The sequence below is a fragment of the Convolutriloba macropyga genome, chromosome 8 (assembly GCF_964194025.1).
Source record: "Convolutriloba macropyga chromosome 8, txConMacr16.3, whole genome shotgun sequence".
Lineage (NCBI taxonomy): Eukaryota > Metazoa > Xenacoelomorpha > Acoela > Convolutidae > Convolutriloba > Convolutriloba macropyga.
The window spans coordinates 12,198,091-12,221,816 of record NC_134475.1 but is presented as its reverse complement, the minus strand read 5'-3'; the positions used below and the strand labels follow the sequence as shown (position 1 = coordinate 12,221,816).

Below are 23,726 nucleotides of genomic sequence, written 5' to 3'. Positions count from 1 at the left end.
CTGAAGGGGTGGGGTCATGGACGCGGGGTTCAAACCGAACAGACTTTGGTCACCCTGCGGGGCCAGACCGAATATACCGGGGAAGCCTGACCCCGTGATAGAGCGAAAAGACCCAAAGCATTTGTGATACGTATGTATACTTATATATCGAAACCTTTATGTGTACTAAATTATATTACCCTCTATTTTTAATATTTATATCATGCGCTTAAAACTTGAGTTATGACTTTTTATTATTCACATATAAAAATATTCCCGCTAGTCTACTATATTATTTCATATGTTGTTCACAGTATTTTATTATAAGTAATCAGAATTTCTTTAGTCAATCTGAATTCAAGTTGCTTCTGCAAACGCTCTTAATTTACTTAAGAAAATTTAGCTGTGGATTCGCATCGCGATTCCAATAACTCAATTCTGTAAAGTACACTTATTCAAGGATTCGCTCTGCGATTCCCACTACACTTTGAGATAGTGTATTTGTGATACAAATCCAAGTCTGTTTGCAAAGCATAAGTATAACATGGCGCAGTCAGCAATAAATGACAGTGGAAAATCTCCACTCGGAATTCAACCCTTCTGGGAAAAGGCAACCCTAGAACCCCCACTTCGCTGGGAATATTGGAGGACACAATTAAAACTTGCAATTTTTGCTCGGGAAGGAATTGAAGTGGACCTTCTTCTCGCTGACCCTCCAATAAACGTTACCTTGCCTCCCGAACCAGCCTATGAAGACACAGTTGACAACCCGACAGCACAATCAGAACGAGATCGACGTACCCGCAACGAACAGGCGAAAACAGCGTGGAAAAATCACTGTCAGCGCATTGAAACGATCGGCATCTTATGCGGAGACAAACCGTGGAAACTATGTGATCGGAAAGCCTCTTCATTGATGTATCTGAGTTTGGGAATGGAAAGGCGGCGCGTCTTCAACTCAAAAAATTCGACTATTAATCTCGAAGCAATCTCAACCAAAAACCTTTGGGATGTTTTGAATACAACCTTCATTCGGATTCATAATATAACTTTTGATCGGTATCTTTTCCTTACACGAAAACAACAAAAGGGAGAACCGATTGAGAAATTTTATGGACATCTCAAAGAACTTTCGGAAAATTGTGATCTAGGAGAAAAAGGAGACACCATCATCAGAGACGTTTTTATCGCAAACATGCAGAACGAAGATATCCAAAAAGAGCTTCTAAAAGAAACAGTAGATCCTGATAGAGCATTAGCAATAGCAATCAATATTGAAATGGGTACCCTCAATCAACTCAAAATGAATGCCAACAAAGCTGAATTACATTCAACCGTCAATCAAGTACAACGGATGCGCATCGCGAATGCTACTCCCTTTTCAACTATGAATACAACCGCACGGAAAAAGCCCACAACTTGTCATTTTTGTGGATCAAGTTGGACTCCTGAACACCGTAATAAATGTCCCGATCGGGGAAAAAGATGCAAAAATTGTGGTATTGAAAACCATTTCGCTAAGGTTTGTCGTAAACCTAAAGATCCCAATTCGTACCCAAGACCTAAGCTACGAGTCAAAAATGTCGAAAAAATGACCAAGTTGAGGATGTCAATCAAATTTCGGCAGATTTCGACCCTGATTTGGAGTCAAACTACTCATCAGTTGAAGATAATTGTGTAGCTGTAGTATCATCAACAGATCTCACAACTTCGATGACAGCAATCAACCTTCCTGTATTATTTGGTAATACATCAACAAATGTTTTGGTGGATTCGGGCAGCGTATGCACAATAATAAACGAATCATTGGCGAACTCAATCATTTCTCACGACTCAAAATCGAAGTGGATACGCGGGGCGAATCCCAAACAATTGAAAACATTTTCGAACGAGCCTATTCATACGGTAGGCATTATCCAAACGTCAATTCAAAGCGGCATTTGGCACGCAAATCCAATTGAAATTCAAGTAGTGGCGGACGGTCATCGTTCACTGTTGGGTAGAGATTTGTTTCCGGCACTTGGACTCTCAATTCAACAATCAAATAATCAAATGATAATCAATCAGGTAGAACAAGAATACTGTCCAATTAAAAAACAGATTGCAATCGATTTCCCTGATCTAATCTCCAGAATCGGTAAGTCCAAAGTACATATAGTTCGTTCGAAATTTCACAAAAACTATACCCCATCACACCAAAAAGGTCGCCGTGTCCCTATAAATCTGTTAGACAAAGTATCTGACGAGCTAAAGAAACTTACAGAACAAGGACATATTGAAAAATTACAAGAATGTTCTGATAAAAACTTTATTTCTCCGATAGTAATTACAGTCAAGAAGGACAAATCTGTAAAATTAGCTCTTGATTCGAAAATTCTGAACAAAGCGATACACAAGGACAAGTATCAAATGCCAAATATAGATAGCATTATTGATTCAATCTCACAACATATTAATGATTCTAATCATGGGGAAAATGTCTATTTTTCAACAATTGACTTAAAATACGCATATAGCCAATTAAACTTGCATCCAGATACCGCACGCCATTGTAATTTCAATATCATTTGTGGATACGCAACCGGTACGTACCGTTTTAAGACGGGATTTTATGGACTTACGGATATGCCGGCAGAGTTTCAAAAGGCGATGGATTATACATTGGTTGGTTTGTCTCATACATATTGTTTTTTGGATGATATAATTGTAGTTAGCAAAGGTACCCAGGAATCGCACCTCAAATACGTCAACAATTGCCTGCAGAAACTTGAGGCCGATAACCTCAGAATTAATTTAAGCAAATGTCTTTTTGCAAAACACCAGATAAATTGGCTTGGTTTTACATTCTCGCAAAGTGGTGTCAAACCCATTGAATCTAAAACAGCAGCAATTGCTGAAATTAAAGCTCCTAAGACATTGAAACAATTGCGTTCATTCCTAGGTAGTGTTCATCATTTAAGCAAATTCAATCCTAACCTTGCTAAATTATGTCATCAACTTCGGCCGTTATTAAAGAAAAATGAAAAATTTCTTTGGGCCGAGTATCATCAAACACATTTCGAACACATTAAAACTGTTATTGCAAACGCTACAGAAAATACCCATTTTAATCCAACACTGGAAACGCGTATCAAATGCGATGCCTCTCGCCAAGGTTTAGGCGCTGCACTCGAACAATTAGATTGTGAAGAGTGGAAAACGGTTGCCTTTGCATCCCGCTTTCTTAATAGCAACGAAGAACGCTATAGTATGAACGAACTAGAATTGCTTGGGGTGGTTTGGGCTATCGAATATTTTAAATATTATCTATTTGGAAAGACTTTTACGATTATACCAAAATCTAAATGGCATCCACATAAGGCTTGCCAAGAACCAAATGAAGAAATTCAAATTGACTTTGGGGGTCCGATAACGAATGAAAAAGATAAAGACATTTATTTTTTGGCATGTATTGACCGTTATTCAAAGTATCCGACAGTTAGAATTTTTGAAAAAGCTAATGGGACAAATGTACTAAAATTTCTCCGTAATTACGCATATACACATGGAATTCCACGAACAATCCGTTTAGACCAAGCCACTTGTCTAGTAGGTAAACAAGTTACAAATTACTGTAATGAAAACAATATTGACATTCTCGGCGCACCGGTCGGAGACCATAGAGCTATTGGATTAGTGGAGCGAATGATACAAACAATAAAACGACGGTTATCCTGCATGAAAGCTGAAAATAAAGATACATTCGCAACATCTAAAGCAATTAAACAAATTATTTCTGATTTACGTATAACAAAACAGAAAACAACAAAGATAACACCATTTGAAGCCCATTTCGGTCGTCCGGCAAATACTCCTTTAAGGAATATTAGCACTTCTCCTTCTAGTTTAAATCTAACTTATGAAAAAATTATTAACCACTATTTAGATGCCGATACAGTTCCTGTAGACAACTACCTTGATGACGCAGGATGGACCAATCCAGAAAGAAGCGATCTGGACATTAAAAAATCCTTGAACAAGGCACAACAGGATGCAGGACTTCGCTATCGCGATTCGGACAAGGAATCGCGGTTCATTATTCATCCAAAAATCACGAACCCCATTCCCAGAACAGAAAAACCTTTATATGTAAAGCTAGCGCGAAAACTACCTAACCAAAAGAGGGCCAAAAGACAGCTTGCCGGACTATATGAGGTCTTTAAACCAGGATCCTTTGTCACTAAATCTTCCCCTACAACAACCATAATCAATCAGCCTGGACGGTCTCCAGTGAAAGTTAGAGATAGTGATTTCGCAAAGTTCGGCACCAAAGCAGAAAGGTCTACTAATCTCTGGGCATACGCACAAAGACGTCCTGCACCCTATGAACAAACAACGGAGACAAAAATCGCCAAGCACAGTAATGATGTCAAGCGACAAAGCGAGGAGAAATAAAGATTCGCCATCGCCATCGTGATACTATTTCCGTTGTATCTTCTGTGAACTCAAATGTCTCTCGAGCCCTTACAGTGCGCAAACCCGCTAAACCACAGCCCAAACGAAGTCGTCACGCGGTTGCGTCAAATAAAAATAACAATGCAACAGCCTCGGAACAACCGCTCATATCGATAATACCCGCCCCATCAACGTCCTCATCACAAAATCCAGTAACGTCCTCCGCTTCACAAGAACAACAAACAGCTCGACCTCCAAAACGGACCCAATTTTATGGATTTACAGATGCGGACATATCTCCAACCAGTTCGTTAGCATCATCCAGCTCCAATAAATCGAAAAAGCGAAAAACGAAAAAGAAAAGAAGGGCTCAACAAACGAAAATACAGTAGTCACGATGATTCAAAATGCGGAACAGTCAAGAATCCCCTCTCCACCGCGACCTGACATCCAAATTGGTCAAGCTTCTCCACCAAATTCAAGAGTTCGATATTTTGAGTATGAACAAGAACGGGAACTTTCTGTGTGGGATGCAGAAAAAGAAATTTGAACAAAACTGTCAAAATTAAGTAAACTCATATAAACTACACTTATTTATTTCGTCCATGTTTCCGTGTTATAAATCCAGTCTTTAATGGATACATTAATGTTAATTTTCTTCAATTGCTGTTCAATATATTAAATTTAATTCATTCATGTATTCGCTCCGCAAATCCCCGTCTTGTTATGTGTGTCTGTTATTTATTCATTCAAATGTATTCATTTTACATGCTCAAAAATTTAAAGCGTATTCGCTCAGTGAATCCCAATTTCAATTACACTTTCGTATAGTATGAGCTGTATTTTATTGTCACGCGATAATGTTATAAAAGCAATTACTTACTACACACATGTGCAGTTAATCTTCTCTCAACAACACATGCTTCGCATATACTTAATGATCAATCTTTTCATTTCTTCAAAAATAACATTTGTGGCACCTTTGCAGTTTATTTTCTGTTATGTTAAACTTCTTTTCAATTCCATAATTTATGTTTGACCCTAAAAATTGTAAAGACATTAAAATTTTTTTCTGTCATGGGGGAAATGTGATACGTATGTATACTTATATATCGAAACCTTTATGTGTACTAAATTATTTTACCCTCTATTTTTAATATTTATATCATGCGCTTATAACTTGAGTTATGACTTTTAATTATTCACATATAAAAATATTCCCGCTAGTCTACTATATTATTTCATATGTTGTTCACAGTATTTTATTATAAGTAATCAGAATTTCTTTAGTCAATCTGAATTCAAGTTGCTTCTGCAAACGCTCTTAATTTACTTAAGACAATTTGGCTGTGGATTCGCATCGCGATTCCAATAACTCAATTCTGTAAAGTACACTTATTCAAGGATTCGCTCTGCGATTCCCACTACACTTTGAGATAGTGTATTTGTGATACAAATCCAAGTCTGTTTGCAAAGCATAAGTATAACAGCATTCCATTGACCAGATCCACTTAAACATGTAAATGCACCTTTAACAGTTGGTATAATTAATGCGTTTCAGCTTTTGCGCCCAAAACTAAGTTTGAACTATTTTGACTATTTCTTAGTAAAAAAGAATCAGTGTTGAGAACAATACTGTTTCTTGGAAATCTAGTTATTCTGTTCGTTTAACTGTCTATACTAACCTGCTAGTTGATACCCAGATCATATAACATAGCAAAACAGCGCTCAATCATAGTTTTTCCAAGTCTGTGTATTTACTATGAACACATTCTGATATTGTCTTTTTTTGCCTTGAATAGCACAAATTCAGAAAAAAACAATAAAATCTGTTTAAAGCTCACATGCCCCCTTAGTTTTTTAGTCTTTTTTGACACTGATCAGCATTCATATCACAATAGCATAAATCGTCACAGAAACAAACCTGTACTAAACTACACATAAAATCTAATTACTGTGTTCGTTTAAGTAAACGACCAATAAAGAAAGTTTTAAGAGTGGTTAAAAACTTTTATGAATCAAAATTGATTATCTTTTACAGTTTCAGTATTTGGAGCGATTCAGGTTGACAATTATTTGGAGTTCCAGATCAACTAGCTGTCATTCCCTCTGAAATGAACTCTGGCATGGCACTTCTCTTTGAAACGCTCCTTACATATTCCTAGTATATTTGGTTGTGATTGATAAAAACCACCCCTATAGAGATTATCAAAACTACTACTAATACTTACATTGCCATTACCGATACGATAGCAAGCAGGAACTGGAATAAGGGTTTTTGGATGAAAACCGTGAAAATGGCTTCATAACTTCCTAAATCAGCTGGCTTTAGGGTGGGGCTGGACGACGCATTTAGAGCCTCTTTACCTCCATAATAATTGTCTCCTCCTACAAAGTTTTTGGTTTTTGCCATCTTCGATGGTCCAAACATCATTTGTTTAGTTTTCGAATGCTTGATCAAGATTCAATCTAATATTATTACACTCAACTTATATCATTGCTTCCACTACTCCGGCACAGCTTCTCCTAATTATTACATTACTGATTCTGCTACTTACTGTTTCTATTTCTGCGAGGACTACTTCTTCTAATATACGATCAACTAATTTTTTGAAGCCTTTTTGTTTGCGGGGCCTCAACCAGAACGTTTCAAAGTTTCATATGGTCGTATATTAGTAGCAGTTACACTTGTAGCAGAAATAGAAACTAAGTAGCAGAAGCAGCATGAGAAGTAACAAAGCAGTTGCGGAAGCAATGATATAAGTAGATGGTAACATTTTCGTGTTAAATTTTTTGATGACAATTGAATAAAAACCCGACTTTCCATCTGAGGTAAAGATATTTTACCTTGCATGGCAGAAGGCAAGAAATCACCTTAAACGTTATAAAACTGCGTTGCCGCAAACTACAGAAAACTACTGCTAAAATCTCTTGTTTTTGGTCACCGGCAGTACTTTTGTGCTCAATACATCATAATCTTATAACATCTGTCAGTCAACAATTAAATTGGGCCGTCAAAGATTGATACAATCATGGAAAGTATGATTCATCTCAGTATTGTAAACTATTCAATAACATGTTTGGTTCAATATTCAATATGATATGTTTGGTTGTTAATATAATATAGGGTTGCACTATATACTCGATAAAAATTTTAAATATAGCAAGCAAGCATATGACAACAATTCAGGTATCCCATTTCTAAAGGCAAACATTTTTCGGAAGACAAAGTTAGCCAATAAATTTGATGCTAGATCCAAATACCTTGAAAAAGGTATGATCAAAACTGGTGTAAGATATCATAATGTAATTTCAGCTGTGAATGAGATATTGTTCAATTATTGATAATTCAGTGAAAATTTCAAGCAGGACCCCTACTAAATTCAACTCGGCCAAATAATGTTTTGGGAAATTTAATTTAGTTTATGACGCATGCTGTTCTTATCCGTTTGTTCAATTATTGCTGATCCCAACTTAAAAATTACTTTTCTATTCTTTATTTGTTTACATACACTACCTGCGTGATGTATTTTGTATATCATTTCACGAGTTATTTTCCTTTTTATCTCTCCATATCGAACTACCGCGTTTCATGAAATGTTTTTTTTCCGAACGGAGCACCTGGTAAGCGGTGTACAGACTAAATTCAACCAAACTAATAATGTCTGGACTTTCTGAAAATTTTGAAAACGATATTTTTAATCATATAGAACTGTTACCAGTAAAAACCGAGAGGTAGGGGGGTAAACATAACTGCCCCTTTTATTTGAAATGGTAATTTAATAACCACCCCAATTCAATATAACAATTAAGCACTCCTATTCTTTAATTTAGTACACCCGAATTTAAATTTGTTATTTAATCGTACCGACGTTTATTGAGAATCCTCCTTTTAATTTAACAATTTAGTACTCCTCCTCAATTATTTAACATTATAATAAATGCCTGGTTCTCAGTTCTTTTCAGTTTATTTGCATAATTTAATGGCATTTTGTTATATTGTATGTTTTTTGGAGACTGCAGCAAAAATCGGAATATTTTTGTCACATAACTTATCTGAAAAAAAGAAGAGAAAATAGTTCATAGCAGCCTGAATTGAAAAACAAAATCTTCCTGAAAAACGATTATTTTAACATGTTTTCTAATGTTTTGCGCAGGTTTTCCCTGTTATTTGCCAATTTTTGTCCGAAAAAAATTTTCATTTTTGCAAACTTTCCGCATTTTCAAATATCGGGTTTCTGCATCGGTTGAAAAAACTAGATTTTAATCAAAAATTTTGATATTCGTTATAATTTTTGTACGAGCAGAGAAAGGAATGAAAATATGTTGAAAAAAACTGCATCCATTTAGCTGACATTCAATATTCTTGCGTTTTTGAAAGGCTATTTTATGCATTTGGCTGCAACACACGGGCCACGACAATGCCTCAATTACCCATGAGACTTGCTGTGAATTTATCGCAGCCGAATGTGGTATTAGCACTCACACAATATGCGTTCCTGGGTCGAGGAAAAACCGGAAAAATATGGAAGATGAGAGGTGAACAATCGTTTTTTTCACCTCAAATTTCGTACATAATTTTTCGGTGAAATTTTGTAATTTCACCGTTTGAGTAATCGGCGATGAGCTTACAAAAATTCTCCACATTTCAGCGGTTACTACAAGGTACCGGCATTACACCGATTCGAACCTCTCTCCTCCGTCATGCCTGCCACTTCTTCTTCCACTGCTCCACCGCTGAGATAACGTACGAACATTTGTTCTGAATTTAAATCAAATTAACTCTACTTTCTGTAAAACATGCGTTTTGAATTTTTCTAAGATTAGTGATGAAATTACAAATTTTAGCGGTGAAATGTGGTGATTTTGAGTAACTTCACCGCTTACTCTGGTGGTGAAGTTACATAAATTCACCGCGGAAAAAAGTTTCAAAAAGATGCTAGATTATTTGTGGATATAAATTTTCCGTGCGTCTTTTAATTAATTATATTTCTTTCTGGCTGTGTGATTTCTAATCATGTTTAAAATGGCACGCCGAATATTAAAACTAGGAGCAAACAGAAGCAGCAATATATATATACATATATATATATATATATATATATATATATATATATATATTCCCCCATAATCTGATGTACGCAACAAATGGCAAATTAAATCAGTCTTTGCTTGAAATCTCGTTATATGCATTGCTTTTTAAAGTGACCAGTGGAAGAAACGGAATTGTTGAGCTTTATTTCGCCTTTTTCTCAATCTGCTAGTTGCCGATTCGGCTAGATCAGCGTCCTCCCAAAATATCATATGTGATAAGCAGCTAAGCAGCTTGCGGTTTTCTTAAATAGAAATGTTTATGTAGGATGAGGTGTATCACGTAGACGACACATTGCCCAACATGCGAAAATGTTTCTACGCCCTCACCACTCTCCTCAGCTGGATCAAAATCCTGCGATACTACCAGTACGAAAAGAAACTGGGCACAGTCTGGATCATGATCAGAAACATGCTCTCCGAAACCATGATCTTCATGTCAATTCTTGTCGTATTTCTTTGCTCGTTCGGCGTTTTCTTCACTTCTATATTTGAACTGTTCGGTTACGAAGATGCTTATTCGGGTAGTTATCTCGGAGTAATTTTGCGATCATTCTTTATCATAAACGGGGAATACTTTCTCGAAACTTTCGACGAAACAGTTTCAAGCGGCGATTTCCCTGAGGAAAAGCTTGAAGAACTGACGCGTTTGAAAACTTATTACGTCACGATTGTAATTATAATGTTGTTCATAGGCAACGCCATGTTGCTGAACACGCTGATTGCCATATTTGGAAGCATTTACTCTACGATTATGGAAATATCGGACGAGGAATGGAAAACTGAGCGGTTTACGATGGTTCGGGAATTTCAAAGTCGTTCGTTTTTTCCGCATCCGTTTTGCATTATAGCCTCATTCACTGAAATTATTAAAAACCTTACGAGCGAAAAGGCGACGAATACAAATTACGTAAGAGTCAATAACCAAACAACAGCAAATTTCCAAAATGGTAATCAAAAATCCGATTTAGATAAATTTGAGCACGTGACTGTTCAAACTATGTTACGTCAGAAATCGGAGCTCGTTACGAAAGAGCACCTAATTGAGCAATCACTCAAATGTAAAGACACGTTACTAGACAGAATCAATCATCTGAGCGGTAACCTGGAAAAAATGAGGAAAACTAAAGGCGATGGAAAATCTCAACTTTGACGTGATTTTTAAACAATTTTATGATGCAATTGCAAAGAAAAAAAGTTTGTGAAATTCCCCAATTTTAATTAAAAATGGAAATCATAAATTACAAAATGTGACTTGAGATGTGTATATATATAACATTTACAAATTTAAAATTTAGAGCTAGAATTGCAGTTTGAAAAGCTAACAAGTTGAAGTCCGAAGACCATCAACAAGGATAGGCAGCTAGAATAAAAGAAAACGGAAGAACGCCAGAATAGCAGCTGGTCAAGTGTCGAGAGCCTATTTTTTGTTATAAGTGTCGAGAGCCTATTTGTTATAACCTCAAACCCCCTCGCAAAATTATAACAAACTGAACTGAAAATACACAAACACAATTCATATTTTGAAGAAAAGATGGAAACAAAATTGTGGATTTTTTCGGAAACCCTCCAATCCACCTCTCGGTGTTATTTTGACCCCGTCTTACAAATTATGGGGGGGGGGTGAAATTTAAACTGCGGGAGCCGAGATAGAAAGATCCAAAATTATTTAGGTCTTTTCCTGTTACCAATTTCAACATTGCAAGCTCAACAAATTAGCATTTCCGTGAGCTGCCTCTGACTTCCAACCCAACAAAAAATAAGTTGTAGTTGTTGACAAAATTCGCACGTACGTGGATAGTTTACGCATTAATTGAACTGTTTTTTTGGTCGAAATATTTATTAATCAAATGTTGGTCTGCCAAGTAGAAAAAGTTTTTTTAGCTTAATTGTGCCCTAGAAAGTTTTGTGCCCTAGAAGATCATTGTCTGCCAAGTAGATAAAGTTTTGAGCTTAATTATACCGTAAAAGTTTTTTATTGATGAATTTGACCTGAGCTGCGTTTCGACGCTCTAAAATTGCACAATTAAGTCACATAGTAAGTCGCATAAAGTTACACTCCAATGGAAATTTCGCCAAACTTTAAACATTCAAATGATTATTAACGTTCCTCATTTTCAGATCATTCATTTTTGCTGAAAATTATGTGCGAAATGCGCTAGCAGCTTCTATAGAAATTTACATATTTCAGAGCGTTTCAAACTTTTGTCTTTGACCTTTGATCACGATCTCGAAATTTTGATCTTTTCCGTTTGTACCCCCCCCCCTTCCCACCCCAGCTAAGTGGGTGCAAGTTATTTGCAGCCCGCACAAAGCGTTCGGGCTGTTTCAACTCAAGATTCTGTGACGTACAACGGTTGCATAGTACTGGGGCTTGAACCGCTAAGTTTTGAGACCCCTACTTGCGTTGCAACTTTATGAGACCAACTACAGATACAGATTGAAGTCTACTAGCTCTAGTCCAGTTTTAGCTTTGTGAAATTGATGAGCATTTCGGGAGATCTATATATGTACATCAATTTAGCAAACAAGTCCTCTTCCAGGGCGAATTCCTTCACCTCTCTGCAAAGGTAGATGTCCAGGCACAGTTTGAGGACCTTATCGACGTTGGGCAATTCGTCAAATGGGATCTTGTAAGAGATGTCCGACACAAACATCCGCACAAATTTGCCAATGACCAGAACAAGTGAGAGGTACAGGCCGATTATTCTGAATCAAACACAACAAAATTCGCAGTTTCATATTGATGAGCGGATGCACGATGACTCAAAATTTGCAAATCGCTCGTAGGGATCTTTCAGAATGTGCCTTTTGGCTTAAAAATCGAACAATTGTTCCGGATCTTTTCAACAATCCCACCCTTTGCTACCTAGTAGAGAATCGCCCCTTTCTATGCTATACTTTACCACAATATTACTTAGCCTACAGTTTAAATAGTCGAAAATCAGTTTAAGCGCAATTGTGGACCGCTGTTCACGGCCATCTGCCTCTCATACCTTGTGGGATGTAATCCGGAAATCGCGGGTCGGTTATTACCCACCGACCCGCCCGTTGGAATTTCTTTTCGGTTTGTATTCGAATTCCGCTAATTGCCATAACATGGCTTATTTTATTCTATTTAGTTCAACATCGCCCTTAGAGTCTTGATAGTCTTTATAATATAGTTCTGAAGGGTTCTTTAATGTAGCAGATTCATGAAACAGATGCACCAATTTTCTCTATGAATTGTAATAAGAAAATTGGCGTCATTTTCTATCATGACAATAAAACACGCAGATACCTACGTTAACTAAAACCAATTAAAGAATCTTTTAAAATGTCAACAAAATTAATCAGGCGAAAGGAAAAATTACAAAATGAATATTTCAACCTCTTATATACTTTTTGAAAAAAAACTATATGTTTTTTGTTCTGACCCCTCTAGAGGGGGGGGGAGGAACTATATACTCAACTGGGTTTTTTTTGTTCAGTCAATTTTGGCCGATCGATATATTCATCGTAGAGAGTTGAGACTGGTATCATTAGAAAGCTTGTCCAGTGTAGAATATGGAATTAAAAAGATTTTTTTGTTTTTCGTTTTTGACAGGAAGATATAGGGTTTTAAACTTTCGAGAAAATAGAGTGAATTCCGTTGATTTCATTCACATTTTTTCGTAATTTTTGACTAAATTTTCGCCAATTTTGATAAAATTTAATAAAATTTTTCATGGAAATATTGTTGAGTTTACCTTTAAAGACAAAATACATTGTAGGCTATTTTCATTGAATTTTTTTGTCACAAATTCTGGCTAAAAATTTTACAACATTCAGACATTTTCATCAAAAACAGAACGAATTAAGTTTATTTAGTCCCTTCTGATTAAATTTGCAGGAAGTGCATATCCAAACACCACTAACACAATCTTTATGGACTGAAAAGGGGGCTATTTCCACTTCAACTTGCGTTGAGAGTGCTCTGTAAAGAAAACTTTATTCGTTTTTTGATAACTTTATTCGTTGATTATCAAAAACGCAGCATTTACTTTTGATTTTTTAACAAACAAAGTATCTATATCAATGACATTCCAAATATTAAATATTCCTAATAGACAATCAACATTAGCACGACTAGTTCTGTACCGATCTTGGACCGTTACAATCCAAAAAAAAATTCGGATTGTCATCAGTCCGTTTTTTAAAAAAAAAACTCGATCTCTTTCATATTAATTAAATAACAAAACATTTCAAATCAAAGCTCACTAGTGATAGGTCCTATTGGCTTCCTAACTAGCTCAAAATCAATTTATCTAGTTGATTGCTTGAAAGATTATGGTCTTTTTGACTTTTAAAATATTTGATTTTTAAATAAAAAATGGCTTATTGAACTTTGCCTCCATTTTTCTCTTACTTTGGTCATCTTGTAGCTTAGAGTCAGCAGTCAAAGAGTGCTCTTTTTTTCTGCTGAATTGAAATTTAGTCTTTATTGCGGTTTTATGCCTTAAATTATGGTGTTCTGGCTTTGACACTACTAGATTTCACAATTTTTTTTTTTAAGTATTTGCTCATTTTTCATGTTTTCTAATTTTGTCAAATTATAACGTTATTGTCAATTCATATATCACATTTTTGGCGTTCAAAATAACGCATAATTGATAATATTTAATTCCTTAAAGATATATATTGTGGATCTTTACCGCTTCGAAAATACTTTCTCGAAGAATTTAATTGAATTTTTTAATTTTGTCTGTAACTGTCGTTTTACTTTGTCTTTTTAGTCGTATTTAGTTTCTTGTACAATGACCCGGTTTGATTGGCTTCTCTCAAAGAGTAGATGAGCCGGTGTTCTGATATTAGAAGATAGATAATGGCTTTCATGACGTTGAAAACAATTGTTTTCCAAAATGAAAAAAAAACAACTTCGCAATTTTGTTCCTTTTATTGTCTGTTTATTACCTGGTCTCGTTAATTACAGTTTAAAGATGACATTATCGGTGTCGAGGGAAGGTGTCAAAAGTGATTGGTGTCACAAAATCTAATGTTTTTAAAGAATTCGTTATGAATTTACTGGCTTCGACACGGGTTTTTATTAAAAAAAGTAAATTAATTAATTTTGATTTTTGTCAGATTTGACGTTCTTTTTGTAGACGTAAAACATGTTCTGGATAATTACAGTTCTCGAGGGCTTCCTTTGGGAGAATAAACAAACTTATTCAATTTTCTCAATTTTTAATTAATGGCTTTCATGTCTTTGGAAATAAGTTTTTTTCGATAAAAACAAGTTTTACATAATCTTGCTTTTTTTCTTTTTGGTCTAATTGTTACCTAGTTTCATCAATGAGAGGTCACATAATACATTTCAAGGGAAGGTGTCAAAAGGTATTGGTGTCACAAAATCTGATGATTTAAAAGAAATTGTTATGACTTTACTGGCTTCCACACGGGTTTTTCACAAAAAAAAGTAAATGAATTTTGTCAAATTTGACGTTCTTTTTGTAGACGTAAGACATATTCTGGATAATTGCAGGTCTCAAGGGCTTCATTTGGAAGAATGGACGAACCTATTCAACGTTTTTATTTTGTAATTAATGGCTTTCATGTCTTTGGAAAGAAATTTTTGCCGAAAAAAAAACAAGTATTAAATAATTTTGCATTTTTTTCCTTTTTTGTCTATTTGTGGTTTATTTTATTTAATGAGCTGCCACATAAAACCTTATTGGTGTTCGACGAAGGTGCAAGCGAACATATTTTAGGGGCTAAAGTATGGCTTTACGGCTTCCAAAGCATTTTCTGGTAAGTTTTAATTGATTTTTAGTTTGTTGTCTACTTGTTGTTCTTTTTGTAACTGCATAAAAAAATGAATACCAAGAGTTCTTAATTCCCTTCTATAGAATTATTGGTAATTGTAAACCTATGGGAAATTTTATTTGATTCCAAAGGGTTTTCATTACTTTGAAATTAATTGTTTCTTTTTTAAAAAAAAATCAGCGAATTTTCTAACTTTAAAGTTTCTGTTCTTTTCTGTCTAATTGTTACCAAGCTTTATTTTGAACTAGTGAAAAACCATTTTTTTCTGCTGAATTACAAGTTATTTTGTTTGTTTTCAGTTTTATCTGACTCTATTTGGCTTTGTCATTAAATTTTGTTTTTTGAAACGGACTCAAATTTTTTGATGTAATTAATGTTTGTTTTTGTTGTTTGATTTTGCCATTCCTCTTCGCTCGCGTTCTTAATATCGGCATATAACTTCAATCTAATGCATCATTTTTTACTCCACTGAGTTTTTTGCTGTGGAGGCTATCTTTTCGTTCATACACCAGTTTTTTTTTGAAAAATAAGTGAATTTTTTGTGTTTTTCTAGCTTTATTATGAACTAGTGAAAAACCATTTTTTTCTGCTGAATTACAAGTTATTTTGGTTTATTTTCACTTTTATCTGACTCTATTTTCACTTGGTTATTGAATTTTGTTTTTTGAAACGGACATAAATTTTTTGATGTAATTAATGTTTGTTTTTGTTGTTTGATTTTGCCATTCGTCTTCGCTCGCTTTCTTAATATCGGCATATATCTTCAATCTAATGCATCATTTTTACTCCACTGAGTTATTTGCTTTGGAGGCTATATTTTCGTTCATACACCAGTTTTTTTTTGAAAAAAACTGGTGTATCATTTGGTAGACAATTATGCCAAAATTGTGGATGAGCGGGGTCGGAACCTTATGTGCGATCGCACATTACCGAGCCGCCTTGTCATATAGAGTTTTACATATATACATAGAAAAAAAATTACATTTTATTTTAAAGAAAATCAATTGTGATATATTTCATCATATATGTACCTAAATTCAAGTGTAGTATCAAGTTATAAAAATTTCAAATTGATGATCTCCAGTAAATGATCTTTTTCCATAAATACCCAAATTACAATTTAAAAAAAGTTCTCCCCCCGAAACTTATCTTTTTTTGCTAGTTTCACAAGTCAGGGTTATTGACAGGAATAGTTTAGATTGCAAATTAAATGCAAAAAATTCAAAAACTAAATTAAATTATAAACTTTTCGGTTGGAAGAAAATAAAAATCGAGATTACTAAAAATTATTTAAGAAAATAAGAAAACAAAGCAGTTGGTTTCAGCATTGTTGGTTGCATAAAAATGAAAACACATTTCACATTGTAGCTGTTATAAAATTTTGTGACTGGATTCACGTTGAAATTAACACGTCAACTAAAGTTTTTGTCTTTTTTGAGCCAAGCAGCTGCTTCGGGTATTAAAAATGTAGAGATCAGCCAGAATCTCGGTAATGGATTAAAAATCAAGCAAAAAGCAACTGCTTACGTAAAAAATAACAACCCTGAAACAGTTAATTACTTTGAGCGTACGCATTTTAAATTTTTTTATTCAATTCAAACAATTCAAACATACAAACAAATTTCAAATTTATTAGTTTACGGACGATACAAACGTTTACAACAGAACAAAATAACAGAATGCACAAAAAATTAAAAATGGGTCAATGATGTTTTCGAATAAAAAATGGTTATCCTGATCATAATAAGCTGACAATGAATACTGACGGAACCGATCTGTGATTTTTTAAGAGAACAAAACAACTTCTGTGGGGTGATTTTCAATGGAAAACCCAAAAATAACTGACTATTGTCTGTATAGTTTCTCTCAAATGGCCGACGAGCGGTTGGCTTCTGCAGTAACCAGCTGGGGATTGGGGATGCTAGCATTGAGAAGGTGGGGGGGGGGGTCTAGCGATTGGAGGGGGTCAAGCGTTTAGGGGGAGGGAGTGTAGGATCATGAGGGCTGGACGAGATGGGGTCCTAATGGTCAGGTTGAAAAGATTTGACGGGAGAAGAGTTCGGGAGGGGGAGGGGTGTTAGGGGTGAGTGGGTAGTGGGTGGGGAAGTTGACTGAGGGGATCAGACTTTTAAAATTAAGAACATTTCCACAATGAAACAGTCTCCTCAAATTAGTTTCACTGAATCGCATAAGTGGAGGCTCTAAGGCAATAAGGAGTAAAGCTCTAAGAGAGCCGGTCAGCCACTTAATGCCCTCCGGGCGTTACCCGTTTATCCTGTTTTTGAGGAAGAGAGGCAAAAAAACTAAAATGTCTGACAAAATAATGACCCAGCCGAAAAACGCCAAAAGACCACATGGCTAATATAATTGCTAAAACTGCGTTTGAGATCAATTGAAAAAAGCAAAAGAGAACAGCAGATTCGAGGACTTTGTAATTTACTTTAACATAAAATTTCAATTTCACCTCGAAAAAAATCTTTCACAATCAGCTATGGCAATTAGATCAGTTTGTCTTATACGCCTTTGAAGTACTAGTAATGTTATTTATTACTTCAGAAATTTTAAGTTGATACTCTACCGCCTTAATTTTTCAAAAATTGAACAACTCATCGAGCCAAGAGAAAAAGACAAATAGACTGGTGAGTCAAAAAATCAAATGTTCTGGAGATTTTCTTGTGAAATTTGACATATTACGGTTAGAATCGCTAACCACTCGAATGATTTTTTCTGAATATAGGAAGTGATATTTATCAATAAACGCATTGAGTACTGATAATTTTTTACCAGGTGGAAGTGTTTGGGTGAGATAGAAATGCAGAGCAGAACAAATTATCGTCCTAAAAACTAGAAACCAGTTTCTGAGTTTAAAAAAGTGGCTCTACGTTTTTGAAGTGGCTCAAACTTCGTCCTAAAATATGAAAAACACAATTGCAAGCAATTTTTTTGCGAATGTTAGAAAAGTATCGGCTTCAACAGCTTTAAAATGAAAAAATCAAACTCAGAAGTCATTTTAATGTTTAACAGAACACGGAACCTCTGATCTGAGCTGAATTAGTAAAATTAAAATGTACACATTTTTTTGACTTGCAAACGTTAACCAGCGGGTTATAAAAGTAATTCAATTTTCAAAAATTTTTACTTAGAACAAAATTTTTTCTGCACCCATATCAAAGTCAGTCTTTTTTGTGGTCTGTTAATAATGTGGTGCCCAATACGAAGGAGGCCTCAAAACTCGCTCACAATCGGTTTTGTCTTCTCATTTGATTTACTGCACCCTATAGATCAACCACAAAAAGAAGTAACATCGTTATTATGTTTAAGCTCAAACTGAGAACTGGACTGACCAGTGGTCAAAAATGATCTTCAGTTAATTTTTCACGGATCTAAAAAATGTGAAAAATTTTTTGAGCGAACACACTTGTAAAAAACATTGAGTTAAAAATTCAGTAAACAACATTTAGTGCGAATAGTTTATAATCATCTTACCCAACACTTCAGAGTTCAGAGTATACCAATATTAAGTCCGATCAAACTGGGTAAATTATAGAGTACCATGCTATAATTGGGCTTTGTCTATTTTATTACCTTCTTTTGATTCTTTTTTTCTCGGATTGCGTTTATTTTAGATCACTCAATTTACCAACTATCCTGAAAAAAGATTTTGCTAATGTAAGCTTCATTTTAATTGTCTCATTATACATTTTATAAATATTAGAAATATAAACGACTACCGTCGGGCGAATTGCTCATAAACAACTGGCGAGCGGTTGGCTTCTCTGGCTGGCGGGTAGAATGAGGTGAAGGGCTGGATTGTGGAAGGGGATTAACTGAGAGTGGATTCAAAGCATAAAAAGCGCCCTTCACATCATTAATATATGTCATTTAAACGGTTTCCGCGAATCACATGCTTCGAGACTGATGAGCCGTAAGGCTCTAAGAGAACTTAATGCCCTCTGCGTTCACCTGTTTATCCTTTTTTTTGAGGACGAAAAGTCAGAAGTGTCAGACAAAATATCCTTCAAGCAAAAAATCGCACAAAAAAGACCACAGGATTAATCTAATTGCTACAATCTTCGCTTCCTCTGGGAGCAATCAATAAATGTGTCTTATAAAATTTTTTGAAACAAAAACTTTTAAAATTTAATGAAGGAAGATCATACTCACCCATATCCGGCCAGGAAGGACACACTTTGAGGAAAGACCCTTTCATTGAAAGTGATAACTGTCAAGTCCTCTTCCATCGCAAACCCCCCATCACTTCCCCCTCCCCCGCCCTCACTTGTCGACACACTCTTCGAATTCCCAGATGCCCCGGGCGTTCCAGAATTACTCCCGGTGGTCCTTACGGCACCTCCCGTGGTAGGATAGACAACTTCTTTCAGGACCCACCATTCCATCCCCATTTCTCGACCCAGATCACTCCCAAGTGGCGATGCAGAATCAGGTTCGAAAGCTTTCAAATCCACAGAAACTGTCACGTATTTCCCACTTTGTTGTTGATTGGACAAATAATCCCCACCTGAAATTGAAAAATCTCGATCAATTTGTTGAACAGGTTTTCTCTGAAATAGTTGATTTTAAACAATTTATCGGCTTTTTTGGAGTTAGTGCCAAGCTTTCAGGGTTGTGTCCAGGCAATATATATTGTCAAGATGCGGAAATTATTTCATTAATGACGTAAATTCAGGCAACAAACTCATCGGACGGGTCTATGGTTCAAGGTCATAAGGTCATTCTAAATGCGGAATATTGAAAATGTTCGTCGAATTTTTCCGAAGCCCAATTTAAAAATCTTACAAATAATTTTGATATATTTTTCGGGTACAAGGTTTTTTGCCAAAATGCACAATGTGCTAAAACAGATTATACAATACCCAAAATCATAATCATAATGAATGAATTCCTTTTGAGTTCGGGATTTCCCTTTAAAACCCCCCACCTCCCCCCCCCCCCCCCCGAAATACAGGCCCCCATTACAGTATTTCTACGGTGGGGGTATTCGTTATCTGACCACTAATCTCAGGGGGGGGGGGGCGTTACGTCCAGTGGTCTAAAGTGTTTAATTTTTTCCCATATCGGGTGTTTTGGTATTGGGTATTTTGACATGACATCAAATATTTGATCTATCTAAATGATGAAGATTTACCCTACCTACGAGAAATAAAAACTGAATTGGAGGGTGCTGAGAAAGAAATGATCGTGAGATGACAATTGTATGGCAATCATCATTCAAGTTTCACGGGTTTCCTAATCGAGTCTAGGTAAGGCGCTATTTTATTTAACTGTTTTTTTAGAATAGCCGCAACATGTACCACTGATCAGTCGATGTTTTCTTTTAATAATCCAACGGTGTTTGAAACAACTTGAACAATTAGAATTGTTTCCTTACCTCATTAAAAAAATGGTTCATAACCAAATGGGAAAAATTTGTGTACTGATAATTTTGTTACTCGTTATTACAAGTAATGCAAACAAATATAAAGGAGTAAAAAAATTGGTTATGAATGGTTTTTAGTTCACCTCGCTAAAAACCAAGTAGTCTAAAATTAAAAAAGTTGTTTCATTGGAACTTCACTCCATTTCGCGGCCCATAAAAACAATATAGTAGTCGTAAACTATGATATGAATGGGAGTCAAATTGAATGTTATGCAAAAGTTTGTTATCGAGTCTGAGAACCAAGCGAAGCTCATGGTATTTATCCACGCACTAAGCGGGTAAAGTACCGTGTCATAGTTTGAAAACAAACATTAATTGGCTATAACTACTAGCTAATTTCGCCATGCCTCAGCGGCCCGTGGGACGTGATATGAAGCGGCCCGGGGGGGGGGGGGTCTATTAGAATCAGCCTGCTTTTGTTCCGTTGTTTTTTTCGAAACAGCGTCTGATCAACGCATTGAAAGAATTGATCGAAGTCCCAACTAAAAGGTCGCATAATTTTAGTCAATAAAACAATGACCACATTGTTTTCGAGAAATTCAGGGTCTAAAACTGGAGTAGTTTGTTTTTTCAGAAGTCTACTTCAGCGACAGTTGTTGCGGCTATCCGATACAATCCCTTTCAGAACATGATATCATCATAGTTGATCAACAAGCTCATTGCAGGTGACCGGACAAAAGATCGGAGGGACAATAGGTCTAAGAAATTAAAGTTGGGATAGTCGATCACAAATTCATCTCCAATCTCTTCTCATTGCCTGAAATTATGAACTATTTGCATGTTTAAGCATTTTTCCATGCCTCAGTTGGTCATGGTCTTATTGATATGAATTAGTCTTACAATCAAATATGTTATCACCACGTCACGCGTAATGGCATAAGAGCATCCTTAAATCTGAATGTCTATTTCGTAATTTTCAAAGATATTTCATTCAGAAATTTAATTTTTGATACACTGTCCGATAATTTATCTTTTGTATCTACTGTCCTTCGATCTATTGTCCTAGCACCCTCGTGCTCATCATCAATGTCGTTCATTCTCTGATAGAATATCATATCTATCCGAACAATCAAACCAACAAACAAACAAACAACAGACAAATAAACAAATCTAACCCACCGGCAGCAGCAGAAATATTCCTGGGACCTGCGGAAATAACTACAAGTGAAATAAATAAACGCTACAGTATTATTAATACTCAAATGTCCTGAACAGAATTTGGAAACAATCTTCGAGTAGAAGAATTTGTCTAAGCTGGCTGTTAATCTCATACTTCTGAGGTTTTTTGAAATAAAAACAACTACACACACTCACACTCAAACAGTTTGAAACTAATTTTATTTCAGTTAAATAGTGCTTAAAGCTTTCTCTTTACAGCAGAAACATCTCCAGATTTTACTAAATTACATCGAAACTTCAAATTTTTTTTTAAAAAATTTTTATCGGAGAATTTAAATAATTATTGCCTCTGTAATGCACATTCTGAGTTAGTTGTTTATGGATAAACGAGTCTCTTCAGCATCCCACCCCTCCCCCCTCCCCAATTGCTCATCTCATAATTAAACAGCATCCAAAATTAAACTAGTTACTCGCCTATAAACTATACAACATGAATTGAAAACATGAAACAAAATAACCAGATGCACAAAAATTTCAGGGATTATTTTTGTTTTTTTTCATATATCAAACAAAAAAATAGTTCAAACCAAACAGTTCAGTTTTATACCGGGATAATCACCACAAAAAAGCAATAATTTGTTACTGGCTGGGCATTAATCTGTCCAGTATAATCACTTGAGCATAGCATTATGTGTAATAACTTCAAAAGATCGCATTTGTGACTTTTTTCAAATTATTTTTTGAATTGGTTGTATATGTATATGAAAATGGATTGAATTCAGTTATGAAGCGCAACGGATTGCGCGCATGCGTGCAGTAACAACACTTTTCTGCTTTTAATCCTACATTTTATCAAATTTCAAAATTTTTCTATTTCATTTCACTGATCATTCGTGATGGCTTGCACCTTAAATGCGACACTTGATTATTATACTTTGTGAGCCAATAGAGTAATATTAATAAAAAGTAACAAAAGGTGTTCTTAGTGGAAATGGATCAGGATTTCTATGAGGGAAAAACAAGAATATCAGCTTCTTTTTGGGCAGTATTTTCGCAATAAGGCAAAACTGTTTTTCTATCACAAATCTTGATAAATCAAATCTGAGTGATTTTCAAAAGAAGAATTTAACTGAAATGAAGAAACTATTAAAAGCATAAATTAGGTTCAAGAGTTTAACATACTTCTATCCAGAATCTTTGAAGTGTGTTGAAATGCCTCTTTTAAATTAATCACAATTTCTGCAGAGTTGCCTTTTTGTTGACATCTTTTTCCTCCAGAAAACACTATATTCTTCATTGTACACATTGGAGATTTGCGTTGAGAAACCTCAAATCAAAGCATTAATCCACTAACGAGTTTTTTTGGAGTAAAAACTGTCATCAAATTACACGAAGATTAAAGCAAATGAACTACTTTTTATTTTTTCACTTATAAATTAGTTCATCAAAATCATACTATTTCTGTGCCCTGAGTTTCAACATAAGCCCAGCGGGTCGGTCTTTCCTGTAGTTGTTAAATTGCTCCAGTTTCGAAAATTGTCTCCAAATTACTTTCATTTTGTCAAAATTTTGGCCTTCTCTGCCCTTCAAATGCATCCTGTTCTCGCGAGGAGTTTATATGAACCCGTGTCAAGATGTGAGCGGGAATAGGCATTAAACTTTGTAAGAAATGCGATGAATGCGCTAAAAAAGGAAATGAATATTCCGAATGTGTTGAAATTTTAATTTTAGGCGCCGAATGTGCTGAATAAAATTTTTTTCAACAAATGCCATCTCAATCAGCATAATCCCTACATAATTTCAGAACTTTTCTCGCAAAAATGCAGCACATTTTTCAACACCTTAAAAAAATAACACAAAATGTAAGCACAATTCGTGCTCA

General features: G+C 35.3%; 2 protein-coding genes across 2 annotated transcripts in view; one reads left to right on the top strand and one right to left on the bottom strand.

Moving 5' to 3' along the window:
* The window catches only part of LOC142344469 (transient receptor potential cation channel trpm-like), a 33,912-nt gene extending 23,109 nt beyond the window's left edge, over positions 1-10,803 (top strand). Inside the window, exon 8 of the mRNA XM_075396127.1 lies at positions 9,773-10,803. Coding sequence (XP_075252242.1) covers positions 9,773-10,657 — 885 coding nt within the window. The 3' untranslated portion in view covers positions 10,658-10,803. The remainder of the gene's footprint in view (positions 1-9,772) is intronic.
* A 1,034-nt stretch (positions 10,804-11,837) lies between these two features.
* LOC142344468 (piezo-type mechanosensitive ion channel component 1-like) lies at positions 11,838-19,553 on the bottom strand. The gene is made up of 2 exons (XM_075396126.1): positions 19,453-19,553; positions 11,838-12,213 (listed from the first exon to the last, which is right to left on the bottom strand). The coding sequence occupies exons 1-2, from the start codon at positions 19,527-19,529 to the stop codon at positions 11,961-11,963; spliced, it is 330 nt and encodes a 109-aa protein (XP_075252241.1). The 5' UTR covers positions 19,530-19,553; the 3' UTR covers positions 11,838-11,960.
* Between the last annotated feature and the right edge of the window lie 4,173 nt (positions 19,554-23,726).

Excerpts from the sequence above, each read along its gene's own strand:
- LOC142344468 (XM_075396126.1), bottom strand. The coding sequence starts at position 19,529 with ATGGAAGAGGACTTGACAGTTATCACTTTCAATGAAAGGGTCTTTCCT. Across the intron at positions 12,214-19,452 it reads TCCTTCCTGGCCGGATATGG|AATAATCGGCCTGTACCTCT; the intron begins GTGAGTATGATC and ends TGTTTGATTCAG.